General features: G+C 36.3%; 1 protein-coding gene across 4 annotated transcripts; it reads left to right on the top strand.

The window, feature by feature from the left end:
• The first annotated feature begins 1,627 nt into the window (after positions 1-1,627).
• On the top strand, positions 1,628-21,377 carry LOC121411322 (cyclin-dependent kinase 20-like). Of its 4 annotated transcripts, none has more exons than XM_041603986.1 (11): positions 1,628-1,689; positions 9,231-9,327; positions 9,662-9,735; positions 10,859-10,898; positions 11,604-11,792; positions 12,644-12,765; positions 13,404-13,466; positions 13,939-14,062; positions 16,351-16,443; positions 17,215-17,277; positions 20,576-21,377. In XM_041603986.1, the coding sequence occupies exons 2-11, from the start codon at positions 9,253-9,255 to the stop codon at positions 20,747-20,749; spliced, it is 1,017 nt and encodes a 338-aa protein (XP_041459920.1). In that variant the 5' UTR covers positions 1,628-1,689; positions 9,231-9,252; the 3' UTR covers positions 20,750-21,377. The 4 variants fall into 4 exon arrangements, with proteins under 4 accessions (XP_041459920.1, XP_041459918.1, XP_041459921.1 ...); XM_041603984.1 differs by lacking the exon at positions 1,628-1,689 and adding an exon at positions 1,708-1,895; XM_041603987.1 differs by lacking the exon at positions 1,628-1,689 and adding an exon at positions 1,708-1,902.
• The last annotated feature ends 1,519 nt before the right edge of the window (positions 21,378-22,896 follow it).

Here is a 22,896-nt window from a genome sequence, read left to right as displayed (position 1 = left end):
GGCGTCGATCCTGGGGGGGGGGGGGGGGGGGGGATCGCCCCACCAATGAAAATATTGGGGGGCAAACATATCGTTTTGCCCCCCCCCCCCAATAATTCCGCATGTGCAACTAAAAAATAAAATAAGATTGTAATGCTACACTGAAATCAGCAAGCGAGATTGAGATACCAACTCGATTTTGATTTAAAATCGTGCTCAAAATGTCTGCTTTTCAGATTGGAATATAAAAATTTTCAGCTCGCGCTTCGCGCTCACATCATGTACCAAAAACCCATACTTTTCATGATTATATAGGTGAATATAATGTCCCGTTTTCAATTCTGAACCTCAAAAGAACTTTGATTTTGCAATAATCTTTTGTTGGATATATATCTTCCATTAAAGTGTCCCTTTTTCCAGATCAAAATATCAAAATTTTCAGCTCGCGCTCGCATCTATTGTTCTTTTAGATACCCATCTTAATCATTGGTACCAAAAATGCTTAGAATATCCAGAATATCAAGCTTTCAGGTCAGAATATAAAGAAATTTCAGCTGGCTCTCTAGTGAGATACATGTATCGACCCTCCTCATGAGTTACTACAAACAAACCTAAACAGGTACATTTTTCCTGTTTTCATGACATACTAAAAAAATTTAGCTCGCGCTTCGCGCTCGCATTGTTGGTGAAGGTGAGATATGTGTCTCTTTCTCATGAGTTATATATATATATATATATATATTGTGATCGAGCGCCTTTGGAACGTTGATTCACAATTTTGCCCCCCCATCTGAAAAAATGGATCGACGCCCCTGTGTATACGTCATGCTCAATAAACAGATCACTATGTAAACGGTCCAGTCAATTTTGTCATTTTTTTCTCGGTATGAGTTTAGAATAGGCTTACTTGTAACACAAATTGAATTTTCAAAAAAAATTATACAAGTATAGTACACTACAACAATGAAGGAATTTCCAAGAACACCATGCATATCAACCACTCCCAAATGTCCTAACTTTGTGATTTTAGTGGGGGTAATGTTGAAATATCCCCATCAACAAGAACATTTGTGTCAATCATCCCCCCCAACCAAGAATACCGATCGACACCCACTGTTTTGGGCGATGTACGTGTGTACAAATCAGTCGAAAAGGTGCATCGGGAGTCGGATACCCGGCCCGTGATGTTTTTCCCCCTATCAGTACGGTACAATATGCACCTGACGCGAAAGGGCAGTGCAGTCCGATGGGATGTATAGAGGCTTTAAGATTCCTGGACTTGTATTTTTTTTTACTTGCCTCAATTTTGAATTCGAAGAAAATTTATATGAAAACTCGTTCGCGAAGCTGCGTCTATGAATTCAACTGCACTGCTGCAGGATGGCCTAAATAATAAATTGAGCCACACTAATCGAGCTGGTCGGAAATTACGATAATCCTATAAGTTCGTATTCCATTAATATTCAAGAGGAGTATTCTGACTAAATAAACCCTCATAGTTATCATCATTCAATGGACTCCCCTCTCGCGAAGGGTGCACAAGTACTGACGAAAAAGAAAGAAGGAAAAAAAGAAGGGACCCGTACCCCACCCCCCAGCCGCCCCGATTCCCCATCCCTTCTTCCTGACGGCGCATCCCCGAGAAATTGTTGACGCCCTCTACGTCCGCTGAATTAGAGAACCGCTGCTTGGCACCGCATAAACAAAAATGTAAGTTTTTGGAAAATCAGATGTTTTGTCAGTTTCTTCACTTATAGATTAATTTGATCTCCCGAATATTCTATCTATCTTTACTCATAAAGGTTCATATACAGCACAGGGTAGTCATTCTGGCATTCTTTTAATCATGCTGCTTGCTGGGGATTTGTTAACGGATGTTACAAGTTTACAACCTGTTCCCACATACTCAAATCTGTGTAAGTCGTACCGTACTAAGGGCACTAGTATTCAACCCGTTTTGAGAGTTTCTTCAAATATATAGAAATATGGAATTCATCTGAATTTCAGACCTGTCGTATTTCCAAGCGCAAATGCTGGTGCTTCTTTTTCCATTATTTTTTTCTTCATTAGGTGGTCTGTCATTTATGACAGATCACCTCTTAATTTCGTCAGAATTTTCTTTTTATTTATTTATTTATTTTTACGGATTTTCTTGTCGCCAAGTTATCTCAAAATCGACTTGATCAATTTCATTGAATTTCATGTCATTGATAGGATCTGTCATGGACACGTCAGAATAAGCTTTTCAAGGTCAACAGGTCATGATGACGTCATCTAGGCGCCATTTTGTAAAATCACATTATCAATCACATCTCCATTATCAATTATCAAAAATCAATCAAATTTACATCACATCAACTTCAGGTCAAGGGTCATCAGGTCATGTCATCAAAGGTCACCTGGAGGTCACGACGCGCGCGTACGCGCGCGTCAAAATTTAAAAATGCTCAAAATCACTTTTTGACCAAACGAGAGTACGTTTTAGGTCATTCTAAGCATTTCAAAAATTTGCGCGCGCGCGCATACACAACGCAGAAACACCGTTTTTTTTTACATCATTGCATTGATAATAAAATTCTGAACAATTTGGTACCTTGATCAACCTTCTACGACCATTAAAAACGAAATTAACACCCGTTAAAGTTTGCAGCACGTGTGCGCGCGAGCTCTCACTATAGGCCATATATGGGCAAAAACATGCCTATTAAAAATTCACTGTAGCTCTTTAAATAGTCCGTTGACCCCCAATTTTTTTTTCATATATCGATAGAGTATGAGTTGTAGACTAAAAATTTCATTTTTTCAAAAATGACGTCATCAAATTTATGCAAATTTGGTTGTAACTTCTCAAATATAGATCATTTTTCGCCCAGATTTCGATATGTTGTAGTTTAGAATGTACTCTTTCTCATTAGTTGTCATGAATTTTCATTTTGAGAAACGCATCATTGCGTAAAACAGCGATGAAAAGAGGCATGTCATTTTTCCTCATTTTGCGTGTAATCTCTATGGGACCTGACTTTTTCTCAAAACTAGATTCGACATTCCGCTATTTCGTGAGCCATATCTCCATTTTTTCTTGTCAGTTTTCTTTAAGCTTTTAGTATGTTGTAGCTGAGATTCTGAGCTTTCGGAAGTGTGCCCTTCATTTTTTGATCAGATGCCGGGATCATGCCCGTATTTCACTTGCAAAATTGGACTTGTAATTCTCAAAATTGCTTACGTGTATTCTCTATGGGGAATATCGTGGCTTTGACTGCTTTCTAAAGGGCGCGGGTTCGAGTCCTGGGGTGAACAAGATGATTTTTTTTTCAGTTTTTTTTTTCTTTTTGCAACATCTTACATGATCCTTTATGATATTTAAAAGGTATAAAAGTTAAAATTTAGCAAGATAAAACAGATTATAATTGCTTTTTTCATATCACATGTGTTTTGCGTGCAATCTCTATGGGACATGACTTTTTCTCAAAACTAGATTCGACATTCCTCTATTTCGTGAGCCATATCTCCATTTTTTCTTGTCAGTTTTCTTTAAGCTTTTAGTATGTTGTAGCTGAGATTCTAAGCTTCGCGAGTGTGCCCTTCATTTTTTGATCAGATGCCGGGATCATGCCCGTATTTCACTTGCAAAATTGGACTTGTAATTCTCAAAATTGCTTACGTGTATTCTCTATGGGGAATATCGTGGCTTTGACTGCTTTCTAAAGGGCGCGGGTTCGAGTCCTGGGGTGAACAAGATGATTTTTTTTTCAGTTTTTTTTTTCTTTTTGCCACTTCCTACATGATCCTTTATGATATTTAAAAGGTATAAATGTTTAAATTTAGCAAGATAAAACAGATTATAATTGATTTTTTTCATATCACATGTGTTTTGCGTGTAATCTGTATGGGACATGACTTTTTCTCAAAACTAGATTCGACATTCCTCTATTTCGTGAGCCATATCTCCATTGTTTCTTGTCAGTTTTCCCTGAGCTTTTAGTATGTTGTAGCCGAGATTCTAAGCTTTCGCAGGTGTGCCCTCCACTTTTTGATCAGATGCCGGGATCATGCTCGTATTTCGCTTGCAAAATTGGAATTCTCAAAATTGCTTACGTGTATTCTCTATGGGGAATATCGTGGCTCAATGGATAACGCATTTGAATCGCTTTCACAGGGGCGCAGGTTCGAGTCCTGGGGTAAACAATATTTTTTTTTCATTTTTTTTTCTTTTTACCACCTCGTACATGATCCTTCGTGATAATTTAATGGTATAAAATTTAAAATTTCGCAAGATAAAACAGATTATAATTACTTTGTTTCATATCACATGTATTGTCATACATGAAAGAGACCCTTTTAACAGTGCTTTATCATCTCCCGTCTTTCACAAGTATTCCATCCATAATGAATATTCCGTCGTCATCATGAAGATCATATTGATCTGCATGAATATATGTCTGTCTATCTACCTACTCTGTATATGTATCTGTCTATCTATCTCTCTGTCTAATATAACATATTTATCTGTTTAGATATGTATATCTATCGTTCTATATATCCATCAATCTATCTGCCTGTCTCTATCTATCTTTCCATATGTATGTCTGTCTGGCTATCTATCTATATCAATCTATTTGTCTCTATCTATCTATCTATTTATCTATCTATATGTCTGTCTGTCTATCTATGTTTTATTAATATAACCACCTATCATTTATCTCTCAATCGATCACTTGATCCATCCATCGCTCCATCCACCACTCCATCCATCTATATATATAAAATCATCTATCTTGTATGTATCTGATTGAAGATGTATGTTTGACGATTGTCATCATCACATCAATAATCACATTTAGCAATGGTCAAAACTTATTCTTAGGATGTCTACGATCAAGATTATCAATGATATCTATATGATTTATTTCATACATCAGCCGACACTGAATGACAAATCATGACAGACCACCTAATTCGTCCGCATGACGAATTAAATGCTAGTTTTTATCTTCAACTCGTCAACTGAGCTGTGTGCGCGGGCGATCGAATTACATGGCGACGGGTTTTTGCACTAGTATTCAACCCGTCTGCACTAGTATTCAACCTAGTGATTTAAGATGGCCCTGTCTCTCAATCTGCCCTTGTCCCATCCGACTATGGACTACACCATTTGAGATGAGACCAAACAGGGAATTAATCTAAGCCAGAGATTTACATAGATCTAGATGAGTAGATCTAATTTAGCAATCTAAACCCTTATGAGATTTGCTATCTATCCTCACTAGGTTGAATACTAGTGCAATTCAGTGGAAAAGGCCATCGGCGCATAATTCGATTCTCCGCACATACAGTCGACAGATTGATAAAGAAAATACTGACAACAGATTACCCTGGAAATAACAAAGGTATGAAATTAAGATGAATTCCCTATTTCTAAATATTTTCAGGAATATTTCAAAATCTTTGAATTATGCCGGGTTGAATACTAGTGCCCATATGGTATGTATGCCCTTTATATACCCAGTTGTTGTGTGTCCGGACAGGTTGTGTGTCCGGACGATCAATTTTAAGTCATTTGGAAAAATTTACAAGCGAAATTTCATCAATTTTTAGTACAAAATCTTAGGAAATAGAACACAACAGAACATGATTAGATATACAGCTATTGAATTCATATTTTTAGTGTAATCCAAAATAAGACTAAAAAAAGAGGGCTTCAAAAATATAAAGTGTCCAGACACCCAGCCCCCCCATCCTACTAAGTCTAAGTAAAAAAGAGTTACATGTATGTAGACTAGAGCTGCCCAAGTATCGAAATGTTCAGCTTTCTGCAGTAGTTTTTGTTCTAAAATTTCTTTTCACAAGGTTCGTTAAATATATTTGTCAATTTTTATTTACATGAAACATTCTCGAGGTCCATATCATCTCGCGTGCAAAGGAATATATTATCAGTCATATGCACGCGACACACACAACACTTCCAAAATACATGTGGCTTTTGCCCACATAAAACATGCATAATCCGGTATTTCACATTCTGCTACGACACTTACCGAATCATTTAGATCCTTCCGTGACTTCTCCTTGAAGTTTCTTTATATTTTCTCGATCTTTTGTGAAGATTTCACGGAGATAAACATTGGTCTGCGTGGATATCAATTTTCACCTAAAGAGGGCACGCGATTTATATTCATATCAAAGACACGACAAGGGAAAGACTAGGAACCTACACTATTTTACACGCAAATCGACGCAAGGCATTACGCGAAGTGTCCAACAGTAGAGGCGCAGGGCCAATATTGGAGACTGTCTCCCAAGAGAGAGATTTTCTCCAAAATAAGAGACTTTCATAAAGAATTTTGGTATCCAATTTCAGAGACAGTCTCCAGTTTTGGAGACCAATTTTCTTTGTTTACATTTGCTTAAAAAGGATTACCTTGGCGGCAAATAAAAATGTGATAAGCAGATTCCTCATGAAATATTACCCCTTTTCACCGTCTACTTTAAAAATTCACCGTCTACTTTTGTTTTTATAAGGATTTTTGTTGTCATCCACACACAAAACAAATGGGCTTCTGACCTCGGTGGGACAAAAGTTTGGGTGGAAAAAATCATACTTTTGTTGGTGTTGTTTCTTTTGTTCTTTTGCAAAGCAAGTTTCCAATATGGGAGATTGTCTCCCTTATTGGAGAGAGTCTCCCATATTGGCCGTGTGCCTCTACTGTCCAATCTTTTCATTGTATAGACTTTGGTATACCGTATTCGTTGTGTGTGTGTATTTGAGTTTTTGTCAGACGTGTATCAATCAAATATGATTATTTACGTCTGGGACCGACCTTTAACGTCACCATCCAAAAGACGTTAAAGCTTGTACTGCTGGTTTCGTTCCAGACACGTGTATTTTTTCAATTTTTTTTTATTAGTCATCGTTTTAAATTAATTGCAAAAAAGTGTTATCATCGCCAATAGTAATCTTGAATTATGTTTTTGAAGGTATTTTATTTATTGGTGCCCATAATTAGTAATTATATTAATCATAAGAATTGCACATTCAAAGAATTTAGACACAGTTATAAAATTACCGAGGAGCTGAATCAAGTTTGTGAAATTTATTAGCGCCACCAACGGGCTTCCTTGTATTTCCGTAGAAGAGACAAACAAAGTCACTTGCTAGGCCGAGGTAAGCAAAATTTTCTCTTTTTGTAATGAAATTATTTCCAAATAATATATATTTTTTTGTATGTATTGCTACTTACCGGAAGGAGCCCCGATGCGTAGCGAGAAGGAGTTTCGGCAAATATTCCTTCAGCAATGAAGTGATGTTTCCCGACTACTTCGAAATCCAGGGTCAAACACGGTCCCTTGTACGAGGTTAGTATATATACTAACCTCGTACTAGTGTGAATGCTCGAGGTCGGACATCTGGGGATTTTCACTCGCTAAAGTAACTTCCACATAGCAACCAATGGTGAAGGTGCAAACAAAGCCGGAACAAGCCGGGCGCGCTCACAAAGTCCATTGACTCAGCTGGGTTGGGATATATGTTGAGATGCCACCCCTATTATTTTGATAACAATTGCACCCCCACTTGCAAAATGAAACGATCGTGAGAATTTTTTAATCATATTTTGATACCAAATATTGGTAACTTGAGCGAGCAGCTTTGGAAACATCAATTGCTTAGTGTGGGAGTCTCAAATCGTCGCCCGAGAAAAATGGCAGCTAAAATTCGCACCGTACAGACCAAATTTGCAAGTCTGACTTTGACTGCGCTACTGTAAGCTCCTTTTTCTTTTGCTGGATCTTTTAACTATAAAACGTTGCAGTATTTCAGGGAATTACGGAGGATTAATATCAGATGCCACAAGATACTTTTCAATTTCTTGAACCATTTTGGTCATGCAGTGACAGGTGAGTTGCGCAACAGTAAAAAAAAATTGCACATGGCGACTCACTTCGCATGGATGTTAAAACTTAGGATAAAGCTGGCCATCTTGCCTTGTTCTTGGAACACCCGTACAGACAACATATTTTCACCATTGTCCAGCAATTAAAATCAAATTGCAGTACAAAACGTGATGAAAATATAATGGAGAAACAGTTCAAATCAACGAGTTAAAAAAAACGTCAAGGAAACTGCACACAGCCAACACGTAAGCTCTCACCCTCTTTTGCACCTTTGCGATCGCGTTGTTAGGGAAATCACATGACTGTGACGTCATGCCGACCTCGAGAATACACATAAGGGTAATTATATGAATGATCGCTTGTTTTGCACACATCAATAAGTTAGATCACATGATCAAGTGATTTATACGTAGGTTCTTGACTGACAAAGCATGTGAACAATTACTGCATGCACTACCGGTAATTTCATCACGTTTAGATTTTTGTAATTCTCTTCGGACTGCCCAAACACCAGCTAAACAGATTACAGTCTCTTCAAAATTCCAGTGCGAGACTTCTTACCTTCACACCTAGAATGTCTTCAATCACACCAATTTTACGTTCTCTTCACTGGTTGCCTGTTAACAAAAGAGTTCATCTTAAGCCCATGTTACTTGTCCATCGAGCCATTCATGGGATGTCGCCACAATATATTAAAGACACACTACATCCCTACAATCCAACTCGTACTTTAAGATCTGGAGGTGACAATTTGCTTTTGATTCCTTGTACCCTACAATCTTGGGGGATAGGTCCTTCCCACATGCTGCGGCCAAGTTGTGGAATCAACTTCCTGGGTCACTTTGTTCCATTAAACTGCATGACACATTTAAACTACACCTTAAGACTTATTTGTTCAATCTTTAATACCTTCACAACTAAATCTATATACACTGTCTAATTATGTACATTGTTTAAGAAATAATTTTTTTTTGTATGCATTTAAAGTACACTCTCTGGCATCACATGTTGGTCTGACTGGCTTCCTATAGGGGCTGGTGCCCTTATTTGCTAGAGCTCCTGTGAGTACTGAGCTGACCGGGCTTGCCCCTTAAATTGTCGGTGAACGGTGCAGCAAACACAAGGGCACCAGGCCCCACCAGGATTTAGCTGGGAACTTCAGTGGTGGTGATGCAGGATGGTACTTGTAGTGATTTAAGATTTCTATTGACAGGGGACCATCTTCATGTAAAAAAAATGTAAGTGGGATTTTATTATTATATCTATGCCCATTTTTTTCTAATCTTGTTATTTCCTCATACATTATGGATAACTGGTGTTTCTTACATAACTCATCTCAATTAATGTATTTTTCAATACAGATTTGTGTGAGTGGTGAACAGGATGAATCAGTATTCGATACTTGATCGGATCGGCGAAGGTGCGCATGGCATTGTTTTCAAGGCAAAGCATATTGAGGTAAGAAACCCCCTCCCCAAAAACTCTCGAAAATACCAAGTGGGATAATTTATTACAGAGTACATGTAAGTGTATACCGGTAGTTCAAAATGTTCTTCCAATATTTTTTTTTTTTTAATAAATATAATGGACCTGAAATTATTTGGTAATTTAAATCATAATTTTTTTTTCCTTATTTGAATGTTGTAATTTTTGTAAGTGTCACATTTCATATTTACTTATTGCTGTTTTTTTTTTAATTTATTTATTTATGTTTTCATTTCAGATATGATTTTCCATTTACTTTCGCCTCTACACCATAATCATTTTGTTCCTTTCTTTTATTTTTATTCAGACTGGTGAAATAGTTGCACTGAAGAAGGTTCCACTTAGGAAATTGGATGATGGAATCCCAAACACAGCTCTAAGGTGGGATTTGATTTTGTTATAATAAAAATGCATACTGCTAGTGCCCAAGTCTCAGGGATACAATGTTGGGCATTTGTTCCCTCTGATTTTGGCATGCATACTAGTAAACTAGTGCCGGGCCATATTTCAATTATATCAAAATTATTGTTCTATGATTATGTTGATATATCGCGGTAACACAATTTAACCAAAATATTGTTGATTATGAAAAGTGGCCACTATTTATTGACCAAAATACTGTTCTGTAGTGCTCTAAACCAACACAGAACTTCACAAGTTGGTATCCAAATGCGAGCTTTTCATGGATAACCACTGGTGAAAGCCTCACTTTCATTTCCCCCTTTCCCTGCTCTCACGGAATCGCAGAAATTTCAGACTTGTGATATATCTTATCAGCAATATTGAGCTGGAAATAATAGGCTAACATTGAAATCAAATATTGACCAGCCCTATAGTAAACAAGCGTATCATCCATCAACAGGCTATGATTAATGTCACAATGACGTAGCACCACTGTACAGATCTAGTGGCTAACATTGCTATTTAAACATTATTTTAATTCCATGATCATGCCATGCAAAAAAAAATAGGTTGGCCACTTTGTAACATGATGATTAGCTTGTGATTATTCATGATAGTGGAAGTTACACACAACCTTGATATTTCAAATACATGCCACAAAAGATAGGCATGTCACAGGTTTAGCTTCCTCCATTATTTTGAGCAAAAAAAACACCTTGTTTGGTGAGGATTTCAATGAGCACTATTATTATAATTGAACCAAATCTAAGTGTGATTTGAATTCTGTTCAACTTTTTGATAGTATTTCCTCCTGGAAGTAGCTGATTTTTTATTTTATGTGAAGTCCTGTATTTCTTTGATACTCATTGCTGCTTGCCCCATGTATATTGAACTTCTTTTATGATTTTTTTTATACATAAGGTGAAAGGGGGACATCCTATTCGTTAAAGACCAATTAATGTTGCTCTTTCACTCAATGGGAAATTATACCACTGCCCTCCTGCCCATATTTCTGGTTTATTCAAACTGAATGATCAATTGATAATAAGGTTTTATTTTTCTCTGTTGTCTATTTTCCATTCATATAAAAAAAAATATTCAGGGAAATAAAAGCATTGCAGGAAATAGAGGAGAACCAATATGTGAGTATGAACCACAATGTTGGTAGCTACATGTAGAAATTTTATTGAGTAGTTTGTTGATATTATTCATCAGTGAGAGCAAGGACTGTTGAATGACAATGATGTGTAAAACCCTCACCCTCTCTATTATCATGTACAGTAGAATCATCTTAAGACAACAGTTAAAGCAACCAAATTAGAAGAATAGAAAAAAAACTCAGAAAATTTAATTTTGCTATACTGTGTAACCTCTTCATCGAAATTTTAAATGGGATTGACATGTGAATGGTTGCATAGAAGAAAAGATGGCAAGATCAAATTAAAATATTTGCAGGTCATTGAAAAGAATGGGAGAATTTCATATGTCATTATGGAATGATTTTTTGAAAATTTGACTTTGATCATTTAAAATGACATTCAAAGAATTTGCACAAGTGTCACTTTTTCTGTGAAAAGAAATTCCACTTTGTAAGGCTGTTTACTATGAGCTAAATTTGTCATGGAAGTAGTAATATACATATATCTGAAGATGTAAAAAAAAAAATTATTTGGTGATGTGAAAGAACTTTTTGTGGAATTTACTAATGTATATATGTACCATATGTCTATTTTTGGTCAAAAAATTAACCTTTTGTTTACATGTATAAAAATAATACTGGTAAACACAGCCACCTGTTAGACATCATGGAAATTCTGAATAATGTCTTTAATCAATCTGATCTACAGGTTGTAAACTTGAAGGATGTGTTTCCCCATGGCACCGGCTTTGTACTTGTGTTTGAGTTCATGCTGTCGGATCTCTCTGAAGTGATACGGAATTCAGATCAGCCTCTCACAGAAGCCCAGGTCAAGAGCTACATGTTGATGCTTCTTAAAGGCATAACCCACTGCCATGAGAACTCTATCATGCACAGGGTTAGTCCACAGTGTATGCTATGATTCTCAGAAAACATCTCTTACATGTATGCTACTGTCACGCCTACTCCTGGGGTGTTTCACAAAGATTTAGTGAAACATTTCAGTGTGACTTAGAGTTGCGTACGGTATAAAAGGGAGCCACCACATTGGTCAATCCATGCTTAGAGGGGTGCACTACTGTGTATAAATCAATTAGATTGGTTGCTACATATTGGCATTCAAGCATGAGCTCCAAGTCACACTGAAACACCCCCAGACTGATTTAAAGTTATATGTTTTGAATGGCATATCACTGGTCATTTTGCAGTTGGTTCTGTCTGTGTGACTTACTCATTAGGATTTGGGGAAGTTTCCTGTAATAAGCTCACCTACAGGGGAGTTGTTCTGATGTGTGCATAGATATATTGGACTATGATGAAAACTTTCAGAAATCACCTTGGAATGGTCAACTTGAAATCAGAGTTTTGTTAGTGAAATCTCAGCTACATGCCAATTGCTTTGTCATTGGCCGTCAGCCATGGTCTTAAATTAAAATAGGGCAAGCTCTGTGGAAATACAACCCAGTGGCTATTTCTGTCTACCATATTGCTCTTACTTGGCCTGAAAGTGGTTTCATTCTCAGGAATGAAATTGAGCCTAATAGATATTGATTGAGTGAATAACCACTGAATGATATGATAAACTTAACTTCATGAGTCCATACTCTTATCATTTTTCTTCCTCTATTAGTTGAACCAATAAGTTATACCACTGTTAACTCAGAACTTCTCATTCAATACAGGGTAGAGGGGAAAGGGTATTGACATCCTCTCTAATTTTTTTTTTTTACGTTTTCTCTTAATTGTCAGGATCTGAAGCCAGCCAATCTTTTAATCAGTGAGACAGGGCACTTAAAGATAGCTGACTTTGGTTTGGCTAGGGTGTTCAGCAATGATGAAGGAAGGCAGTACAGTCATCAAGTAGCTACAAGGTCTATTGGAATGTTGTATAATATACCCCCTCCCTCAAAAAAAATTAGAAGTGGATAATGGAGTGAATGAATAAAACAAAATAAACATGTGGATAAGTGAATTTGTAATTGAATAGATGACTTGATTGATTAAATTACCAATTCAAAAGTTAGATCTGATGAAATAAAATTCAAATAAATCATGAAGAAAATAAACAGATTATTTAATAGACTTAACAGAATAAGTGATAGAATAGGTGTGTAGATAAATAACAGCAGTTTAGTTTATTAGTAGATACTATGTTAATGGCTTTAATGCTCTGTTGTAATATGTACTGGAAAGGAATGATGATAAATGCTTTGACATTTCAAGATATTTCCTGGAAAACTAAATGTACTTCAGCATTTTGAGACAAATGTTTTCAGGATCCATGACCATACATCATCAACAATTAAACCTCTTTATGTTTTATTGTCTATGTGAAGTTAGGTTAAGTGTTTGCTTATAAGCAATCTATCATCATTATACAGTCATGATGAGTTACATACATGTAATAGGGAAAGATGAGTAGAATCAGATAAATCAAATTCCAAAATAAGAAAACGGGTTACCTTGACAAAGATTATTAAAGTAAACCTTCTCATGATTGGTCTTTTAGGTGGTACCGTGCTCCGGAGCTTCTTTATGGAGCCAGAAAATATGATGAAGGTGCAGATCTTTGGTATGTATTGCAATTATTCTTAAAGCACAGTTAGAATGATAGCATCAATAATGAGGAATGATTTGATACATTGTAATTGATAAACAAAACTTTAAAAATCCAATACAAGTCCCTGAAGGGTACTCCTGAATATCAAGTTGTGTTCAAATGTTTCTGTTACTCTTTATGCAAGAACCCCCTTTATCTCTATAGATATTATATGTAGTTTTCTCTTATATGCAACTCTGAATTTATGCATCATGTGATGAATTAATCCATTCTTGTGTTGCAAATTTCAATAATCATTCCAAAATCAGATAATTTTTTATGTCAGGAAAGCAATTGTGATATTCATAGTTACCTTGTAAATACATCTTGAAATTGTCTTGGTGTTAATACACTCTCCAATAGTAAGAATAAAAAATTTCAAATTTTCAGGTCTTTTTTGATTATTTGAAATTAAATTGTTCATACATGTATTTTCATTGGACAGGGCTGTTGGATGTATTTTTGGAGAGCTTTTAAACAATTCGCCTATCTTCCCTGGAGAAAACGACATTGAACAGCTTTGCTGTGTGCTCAGAGTCTTAGGAACACCTACAGAGAAAACATGGCCGGTAAGTTTGGCAGTGAGTCTGCATTCAACATAAATGTACCAGTGTCTGGTCTGTGTCACATTGTTTTTGATGTCAGATATGTTGATTTTATGTTTTCAGATATGTTGATGTGAAGATGGATGTATCTGCTGTGTGTTATGGAGTCATGTTTGGTGTTGGTGTCACATTTGATGTGATTGTTGTGTTTGATTCTACTTCATATAGCAATCGTGTTTGATGTTGATCATCTACCAGTCAAAAGTTTGTGTATAGCTGTATTTATTGGACTCATCTCTCACAGTCATGTCTAGTTTAATCACTATTGGCCCTCTAACATGTTTATTACATTATCTTGGTCTCAAAACCAAAGAGTAGACATCAATTGCCTACAAGCTCACACTGATTAAAACTCACCTTGTCTGTTTAAGGAGGTAGTCGTGCATCAGAAAGGCAAACTACCTCCCAAAGTGAGATTTCAGTGGTTGAGGGTCATGCCAAAGGCCCTAGATAAGAAGACATCCCTGTTCAGCATATGCTGTGAGACCTTTGACCAATGGTTCAAAGAGTATTGAAGAAAATACATAGAAAAAAAACTACTGGGAATTTCATACATCAATTAGCTCCTGACATCATTTTTTTCTATGCCTCATCATGATGCTGTATGCATGGTTAGATTACTCATGCATGCCCTCAATCTATCCAAATATCATTGCAAAGCATGGTCTTGACACTGCAAAAAAAATGAATAAAAGTGGCGTATCTTGTGGGTAGGTGGACATTTTTGTAAGTCAAAATTTTCATGGTTCACAAATTTTGGATCTAAATTTATTCACCAAATTTTGGATCTAAATTTATTCACCAAGTTTTGAATCAACAGCAAATGAATGTGAGGTGTTAGATATATTTGTATGTGTTACCCTTTGAAAACTCTTGTTTTTTTACAAGCCTTTAAGGACCCTTTACTTCTGTTGGCTTCTATAGACCATAAGTAACGGTCTATTAACCGCACTATTTCTTTGGCGGGATAGAAGCAAAAGTCAGGGGTGCGGTTTATTCACGGTGATAGGTCTGAGCCAGAACTGGCCTGAAAAAAAGAAAGAAAAAAAGTCCATTTCCCCCTGAACAAAGGTGATTCACAGGGAAATAGGTTTAGGTTTATTTTATATCGCTAACATATTTGATGGTTGTTGTCACGAAGAGGCTAGAGAAAGTTTCAAGAAAATAAGAATTAGCAGCCTGTCGTAATCAATGTGAGCGATAAGTTCCGAATGCACGCAAAAACAATAGTGATATGAAGACAAGCACAGTGGCACAAATCGCGATATATGGCGACTGGTAAAGATGTCTATAAGGATGATGACGTCATTCAAGATGGCAACTTACGATGACCAACGGACGAATCGAGGATGACTTATGTTTTTCATCATCTTTTGAAAGGAATTGGCGGTAACTGGGGTTTAAGGAACGACATTTCTGAAGTTTATATGTTTTCTTGTCAGGTTGGATGTAATTTTTTTTAAGAAACTGATATTTCATGTACAAAAAACGTTCCAAAAATCAGGTTTTTTAAAGAATGTTAGATCTTACGTATGTTGTCTTTACGTACGGGCCTCCAATCCCTTCAGTCTCTGTATTGCAATATTGGTGAGTGGAATCCAACGTAGTTTAGCAGAGACAGAAGCTTTTGGCGGTCTATGTCGGGGGGGGGGCAAGACTTAGCGTTATTGATCATGATGTCGTATCTTGCAATGTACAAGAATGAGTGCTGTGTGTAACTGAGGCGAGTGTGTAAGTGGTCAATAATGTCGGAACCTTTCTTTCTTGCTATCATGTGTTTTGATCAAGAACAGCAGATTTTTGTGTACCGGTAATCTATTTCAGCATGAATACTCTCATTCATATAAAGTTAATGGCCAAAACCAACAGTTTTACTTTCTTCATGAAATTAAATGAGGTCTGAAAAATTTTATATCTCATTTGTCATATCAATATTGAAAGACAATAAATCCCTTTTCCTAAAAATTGTTGTCAAATTGATATTGTTGAAAGCTCCTGAAATCATGTCAAGGTATTTGGTTGAGAGCAAAAGAAATCTGTCATTTAATGACAAAATTTGTTAATGAAAGGAAGCTTTTTGAAATATGGCCTTGGACCTATTTCCACAAATATGCTTTTTGAAACAAAGATGCATAATATACGTATGTACACATTTAGGTAATCAAAATGATTTGGGAAGTATACCTTGATATTTATGTCATTGCTAAATGATATTTTTTAATATATGAAAATATTTCTTTTGTGTCCTTTAGGGTATGAAAGACCTACCGGATTACAACAAGATCACCTTTCCAGAGAATCCACCTATACCCTTGGAGCAGATTGTTCCCGATGCATCTCCTGAGGTAAGAGAAACTGTAGAATATTCACCGGGCCCTGAAGATGTCATCAAAGATGACACACCAATCCTAAGACCCTGCTAGAGAGATGTTTATTTGAAGATGCTGTGAACACTATGGCCTGTAAAGCTGTATTTTGAAGCCCAGTTTAACATAGGCCATGGTGATGATAGTATGGAAAGCTGAAAATGTCAACATTTTTTTTAAACATGATACAGTATGGTTCATAATTTAATTTGCTCTCTCCTCATGCTTAATTGATGAGGAAACCTATTTCAGTTATCATTTAAAGACAGCTTGATTTGGGTGTCATGTTCTGTTCTGTTACAGATTTGTGCCAATACTGGCTTTCCATAGTTAAACCATAATTTTAGACAGAGTTTGAATAAAACCAGAGTTCTGAAAATGGGGGTCTATGAGACCTATTGGTTTGGAAAAATAAACATTTGATTTGTAATAAGGTATATGTTTGACGATTTAATATTAACTTTAAAATCTAAAATCAAGATTTGTCTATTACTGTTTTGAGTAATATGTATCACCCTCATATCTTTTATAATATGAACAGTTGTTGTTTCTTCAACAACCTAAAGTTTCAGTTTTATACTTGTATGAATTGGATGCGATGACACATGATAGGTGCTTGTAAGGAAATCAAGTTGGAATCTTTTCTTTGTAGTTGATTTTCAATTCATAATCCCATTCGGAAGCCATAACTTTAGTGGGTTTTTCTCATTTTAGTATTGTTTATTTGCTCCTTTTCTGTTTTGTTCACAGGCCTTAGATTTGTTGAAGAAATTCTTGGTGTATCCTTCAAGGCAAAGGATATCTGCCTCCGAGGTAATGATGATAAGAGACCGAGTGCTCACCTTTTTTTTATGTAGCAGGGTAGGCCTTTATAGCCACCTCTTGCAAAAGTGGCTTATTTTACATGAATCTCAAAACAGCAAATGCTGAAAACCAATGCACATTCACAATTGACTTCTGTTTCTATGAATGGATGATTTTCATTATTCACTTTTTGCTATTAATGTTACTAGATAATTTTCTAATATTCATTAAGATTGGTGATATTATTTCAAGGGTGCGTTTGATGCAAATTTAGGGACTATACAGTGCGTCCCAAAAAAAACTATACACTTTTGAAATGGCTGCCAAATAAAAAAATGTAGCACCTTGGGGGAAAATACTTATAGATATGGAAAGCCAATAAGGTCAACTTTCAAATGACACCAAAAAGTTGGAAAACTATTCATGCTTGAGTGAGCACTGCCCACTGAAACAAATGGTATGAAAATTAGGGTGGGCTGGAATTAGCCTTCCAATGTCTTTCAGGTTTTTTTCTTCGGTACTTGCAACGTTGAGGGTTATTTGGTGAATTAAAGATCAGATGTGATCAGTTTGTTGTTTGTGATAATTTAATGCATTATTAAATCAAAATTGAATGCATGAGTGATCATGAATTGCAATTTTTAGTGCAGCATTTTGGTCTTTATCATGTGGATCTCAACAGTGTGTTCATGACAGTCAGGAGAAGAGGGGGGGGGGGTAATATGACTTAGGTAGGTGAAGTACCTTGATGGGATAAAGGTCAACAGAACATTTAGCAACCCCTCCCCCCCACTTTTCTCCTCCTGAGAGACTACATGTAAGCTTGGCTAGGCTGGGCAGGAATTAGCCTTACAGTTTTCTGAGAGGTTAGTCCTTTGGAACTTACAAAGCTAAGGGTGTTATGCTATTTATGAGTGAGGAAAGTTATGATTTCTTAGGCAAATTTCATTAGTTACTAAATTGAAATGTAATGCATGAGTGAACAGGAATTGTAATTTTAGTGTAGCATATTCATCTTGTGGACCTCAGAAGTGTCTTCATGAGAGTCAGAGTAATGTGATGGTACCTGTTACAAACAAGAGGGCGAGATATGCTAAGACTTGGTTAAAAGGGCATTCCTCTTCTTTTTGTCCTTTTACAGATTAAAACTTATATGTACCCTCCCCTCTCCATTCCCAGCCCCTCACTTTCTGGATTGTAGCCTATTCAAAACTTAACTGCCAAGTGACTGGTGGCTGATGGTCAGTTTTTTTATTGAATGATTACCAAGAAATTTAATGATTATGATACTTAATGAATTAATTTATTGAAAAAAATGAATGTTTGATTGATCACATTGCACAATGAATGAGTTGTTTTACTGATAAATTGTTGATAGGAAAAGGTTGATGCCCCAATTCAGAATTAATCATTAAATCAACATTCTGCTCTGGACTTCACACGTACATGACAATAGCCATAGTTAACAGGAGGGGAGGGCGGGCGGGAAAGAGGGAGGGGGCGGGCTGAATGTTCTGTTGACCCTTATTCCATCAACCTACTTCTCCCACTTAAGTCCTACATGAATCTCACCCCCTATTCTCCCGACTCCCATGAACACATTGCTGAGATCCACATGATAACGTTGAAATGCTGCCCCAAAAGAGATCCAAATGATAAAGTTGAAATGCTGCCCAAAAAGTGTAATTTATGTTCACTCATGCATTAAAGTTCAATTTAATAATTCAAAAAATTTGCTTAAGCAACCAAAACTAGTCACGAATGATCATTAATTTATCACAACGCCATTAACTTTGCAAGTTCGAAAGGATTTGTATCTCAAAAACTAACATAAATTGGAAGGCTAATTCCAGCCCACCCTAATTTTCATACCCTTTGTTTCAGTGGGCAGTGCTCGCTCAAGCATGAATAGTTTTCCAACTTTTTGGTGTCATTTGAAAGTTGACTTTATTGGCTTTCCATATATGTAAGTCTTTTTCCCCAAAGTGCTATATTTTTTATTTGGCAGCCATTTCAAAAGTGTATAGTTTTTTTTGGGACGCACTGTATATATTACCTACTATGCATTTGACAAAATGCTGACATATGTATTGAATATGACAGGGGTAGTTTGTTAAGGGGGAGGGTTGTTAAATTGGTTCTTTCTCATGGATGCAAACAAGGAATGGTGAAAAAAAGCACGAGCGTAAATCCCGGGGGGATACATCCCACCACTTTTCGGAAACGGGAGGGCATGTACAATCATCCCCCCCACTTTTCAAGATAGAACAAATATTTTTTTAAATCATCAAATGGTTAATACTACTGTAAATGTGTGGATTCGTCTTTAAATGCAGTCAAACTGCTTCAATTGGCCTAATTTGGCATTCTAAAAATGCAGAATTTGGCTCGCATGTAGATACTAACTGTAATCCAGTATATGTCACAACAAATCATTACAATATAACGAACATTGTTATTTATGATAGTACTTCAAGTGAAAGATGGTAGTGTTATACACACAGTTATATACCCCTCAGGCTGTAGATATAGCCCATGATGGGATAATTACGCACCACTTGAGAGAGGTTTGGGGCAACATTCTTTCTTCCACCTAATGAAAATTTGCTCACTTGCTATGCTCATTCGCCTTATTCTCCAATAATCACATGTCATGAAAGACGATTTTAGTCATCATGTCTTCCAACTACTGAAAATTTGCTCGCTCGCTTCACTCAGTCGCATTTGGATATTAACTGTAGGCTCAGTAGTTTATGACACAACAAATTCATTATAGCCATTGAAAAAAAATACCTAGAGGCCTTTAACTGAAAGATAAAAGGATTATGTACATGGTTATATTGGGTTATACATATATACTTGGCCTTAGGCTTTGAAGGTGTCCCCCAAACTTAATTTTCAGGTCAATATATTGCTTTCATCCCCCCCCCCACTGCTCGGACCATATTTACACCAGTAAAAGAAAGTGATGTTTAAATCTTGTTTTAACTATATCCACAGTTTCAATACAAACTTATTTTGTATGGAATCCAATGTTAATCCCAAATCTTATCATTCTTTTGCACTGATGGCAATTGAATACTATTTTGCCTTATGTGACATCTTTCTCAGTAGGATAGGTAAACAATGAAAATATTGATTACATATATTTGCTTTATGTCACTTGCTCTATTTTGTTGTAGTTAGGCAGTTTAATGATCGGCCTATGTGCTTTGTCACACAAAGTTAAAATTCATGTAGGCCTGATTATTCCTAACTTAGTTCATGAGATTAATGGTAATCTCTTATTCCTTTGTTGCTTTTCCAGGCATTGCTGCATCCATATTTCTTCACAGAGCCACTCCCAGCTCATCATTCCGAGCTCCCTATTCCGCAGCGGAGCAGACGGGGTCGAAGGTCACAGCATGCCAAGGATTACGACATTGATGTACCGCTGGAACAGACCCTGATTGACCCACAAGAAATAGCTCCATTCGTCTGAAGGGGACCATTCTTTGTCAGGAGGTAATAGCAGTCCTGTTCAGACTGATCTTTCTATTTCATGAAGCAGCATGCACAGGTTTATGACACTCTTGTACTGCTTGAACAGACCTTGAGTTATCCATTGCTAACTGCTCTATTTGTCTAAAGGGTCCTACTTTGGTAGGTGGTCCTGTTCAGACTTTTGGAGATCATGTGCTGTACCAATCTTTACCTTAGGAAGATGTCAGGATACCACTCTGGACAGCATGGTACATTCGGATGAGATTTTCACCTTGACATGGAAGAATTCTTGTTCCCCCCCCCCTTGGTAATCGTTGTTGATACATTACATATGGTTTCTATGTGCTCAAACAAGATAGTTATAGTGTAGTGTGAGTATATCATTATACAAATAATGCACATATATGAGAGTGTTGTGGCGGTGCAGCACGCTGAAGGGTGTTTACAATATATCTGACAAATATGAGGCCTTGCACTACATACTTTTGCATAATATTGTAAATATTCCAGATGCCTCGATCATCACTATACTCTTATAATAGTGCTTTAGTTTGTATAATAATGTGCTCACTTTCCTGTACAACTCGTATCTTGTTTCAGCACCTTAACACAATATGTAATGTACATGTATCTAGATCATGAAGGGGGACACAAGAATTTTCCATCACAAATTTTAAAATGTGCAATATTTGTTTTATAGAACGGTCAGCAGTTTGAATTTGTAGTGGGAAATTTGTGCAAAATCCCTCAAAATTTGCACAGATTGCACATATGAAGATGTCACATCTACTTTCTATTATGTAATCACAAGCATATCAAGCAAATTAAGCTCATCAAAATCCTTTGCCATAAGAATGCATATTGAGATGTGGTCTCAGCTTTTGAGCACTATTGGGAAAAGTGATGCAAGGCTTAAAGGTTGCATAGAATTTAAGCTATGCATATTGCATACCCACACCCTTTTGGTACTTTATTAAACCTGTTTTATAAAATGTGTTTTTCCTACTGTCGTACCAAATGATTCAGAAAAAAATTTACACCTAAAAAAATAATCACCAGTTTGATGTAAAAAAAAAACATGAACAAAAGAACTTTAATATATTTCCTTAAACACTATCTCCTCCCAAGTAGTTTGATACCATTATGCTGTATGTTTTTGCTTGGCCAATCAGGAAGTACTCTTTGTTGTAATTTGTTTTGTGTTAGACTAAGACGTGAATGCCATGACTGAATCCAGGTATCCATGAGGTCATAGTCACACACGAGTCGCAATAAACCTCATTGTACGATATATTTTCAATTGAATTATATGCGAATTGATACTAAAAATTGTTCATAAAAAATTGTTTATAAAAAACTATGTAGAAAGAAATATTGCAATGAACATAACCATGTTTATTGCATGTCTTGTAGTATTATGGTTTCATTGAAATTTGGATTCTTTCATTGAATTCGTGCCTTGCTTTGGCGCAAATCAAACATTACATCACAGCAAAGAATATATACCTACTGATTATCTCTGCATAAACATATGTCATTTGAAACTTGGTATCAGATTATTTGGGAGAAGATATTCTTTCAGGACATATTTGATTATTATGTGTTAAGGATGAGGACTGTCAATTTGTAATTTTTGAGGGTGTTTTTTTGACTCGCTTGGTATAGTGGAAATATTTTTTCATTTAAAACTAAGTGGTTACCTATTTAATTTCACTGACCTAACCCCAGTGGAACATTTCCCCTTTTTATTTTGAAATTAGAATAATACCCAAGGCCCTAGGGTTTCAGGGGGAATCAATTTTAATCTCACTTGCATAGCAGAAGCGAGACATAGGGCACTGCTTTTCCGACGGCAGCAGTGACTACTGAGTCATCAACATGAAGTCTTAAACAAGGTCATTTTTTTTAATTGTCATCATTACTTTGAAAGTATGAGGATCTATTTAATGAAATTTGGATGTAAGGATATCAGTGATCATTTGGCAGAAGTTTTTAGCTCTTATCACCAAGGTCAAAGGTCAATGAACTTTGACCATGTTGTGGTATCAACATAAAAAGTCGTTATAGAATTTGATATTGTGTTAATTAGGTGTAATAATTTACACAAGTATAATGTAAGATCACTAGGTCAAGGTCAAAGGTCAT

This window comes from Lytechinus variegatus, chromosome 3 (assembly GCF_018143015.1).
Source record: "Lytechinus variegatus isolate NC3 chromosome 3, Lvar_3.0, whole genome shotgun sequence".
Classification (NCBI taxonomy): Eukaryota; Metazoa; Echinodermata; class Echinoidea; order Temnopleuroida; family Toxopneustidae; genus Lytechinus; species Lytechinus variegatus.
Note: the sequence above shows the minus strand (reverse complement) of the source record. Positions and strands in the feature narration are given on the sequence as shown.

Bases quoted from the DNA above. Each gene is read 5' to 3' on its own strand.
- LOC121411322 (XM_041603986.1), top strand. From the start codon at position 9,253: ATGAATCAGTATTCGATACTTGATCGGATCGGCGAAGGTGCGCATGGC. The intron at 12,766-13,403 runs GTCTATTGGAAT...TTGGTCTTTTAG, and splicing joins AGTCATCAAGTAGCTACAAG to GTGGTACCGTGCTCCGGAGC. The intron at 16,444-17,214 runs GTAAGAGAAACT...TTTTGTTCACAG, and splicing joins TTCCCGATGCATCTCCTGAG to GCCTTAGATTTGTTGAAGAA.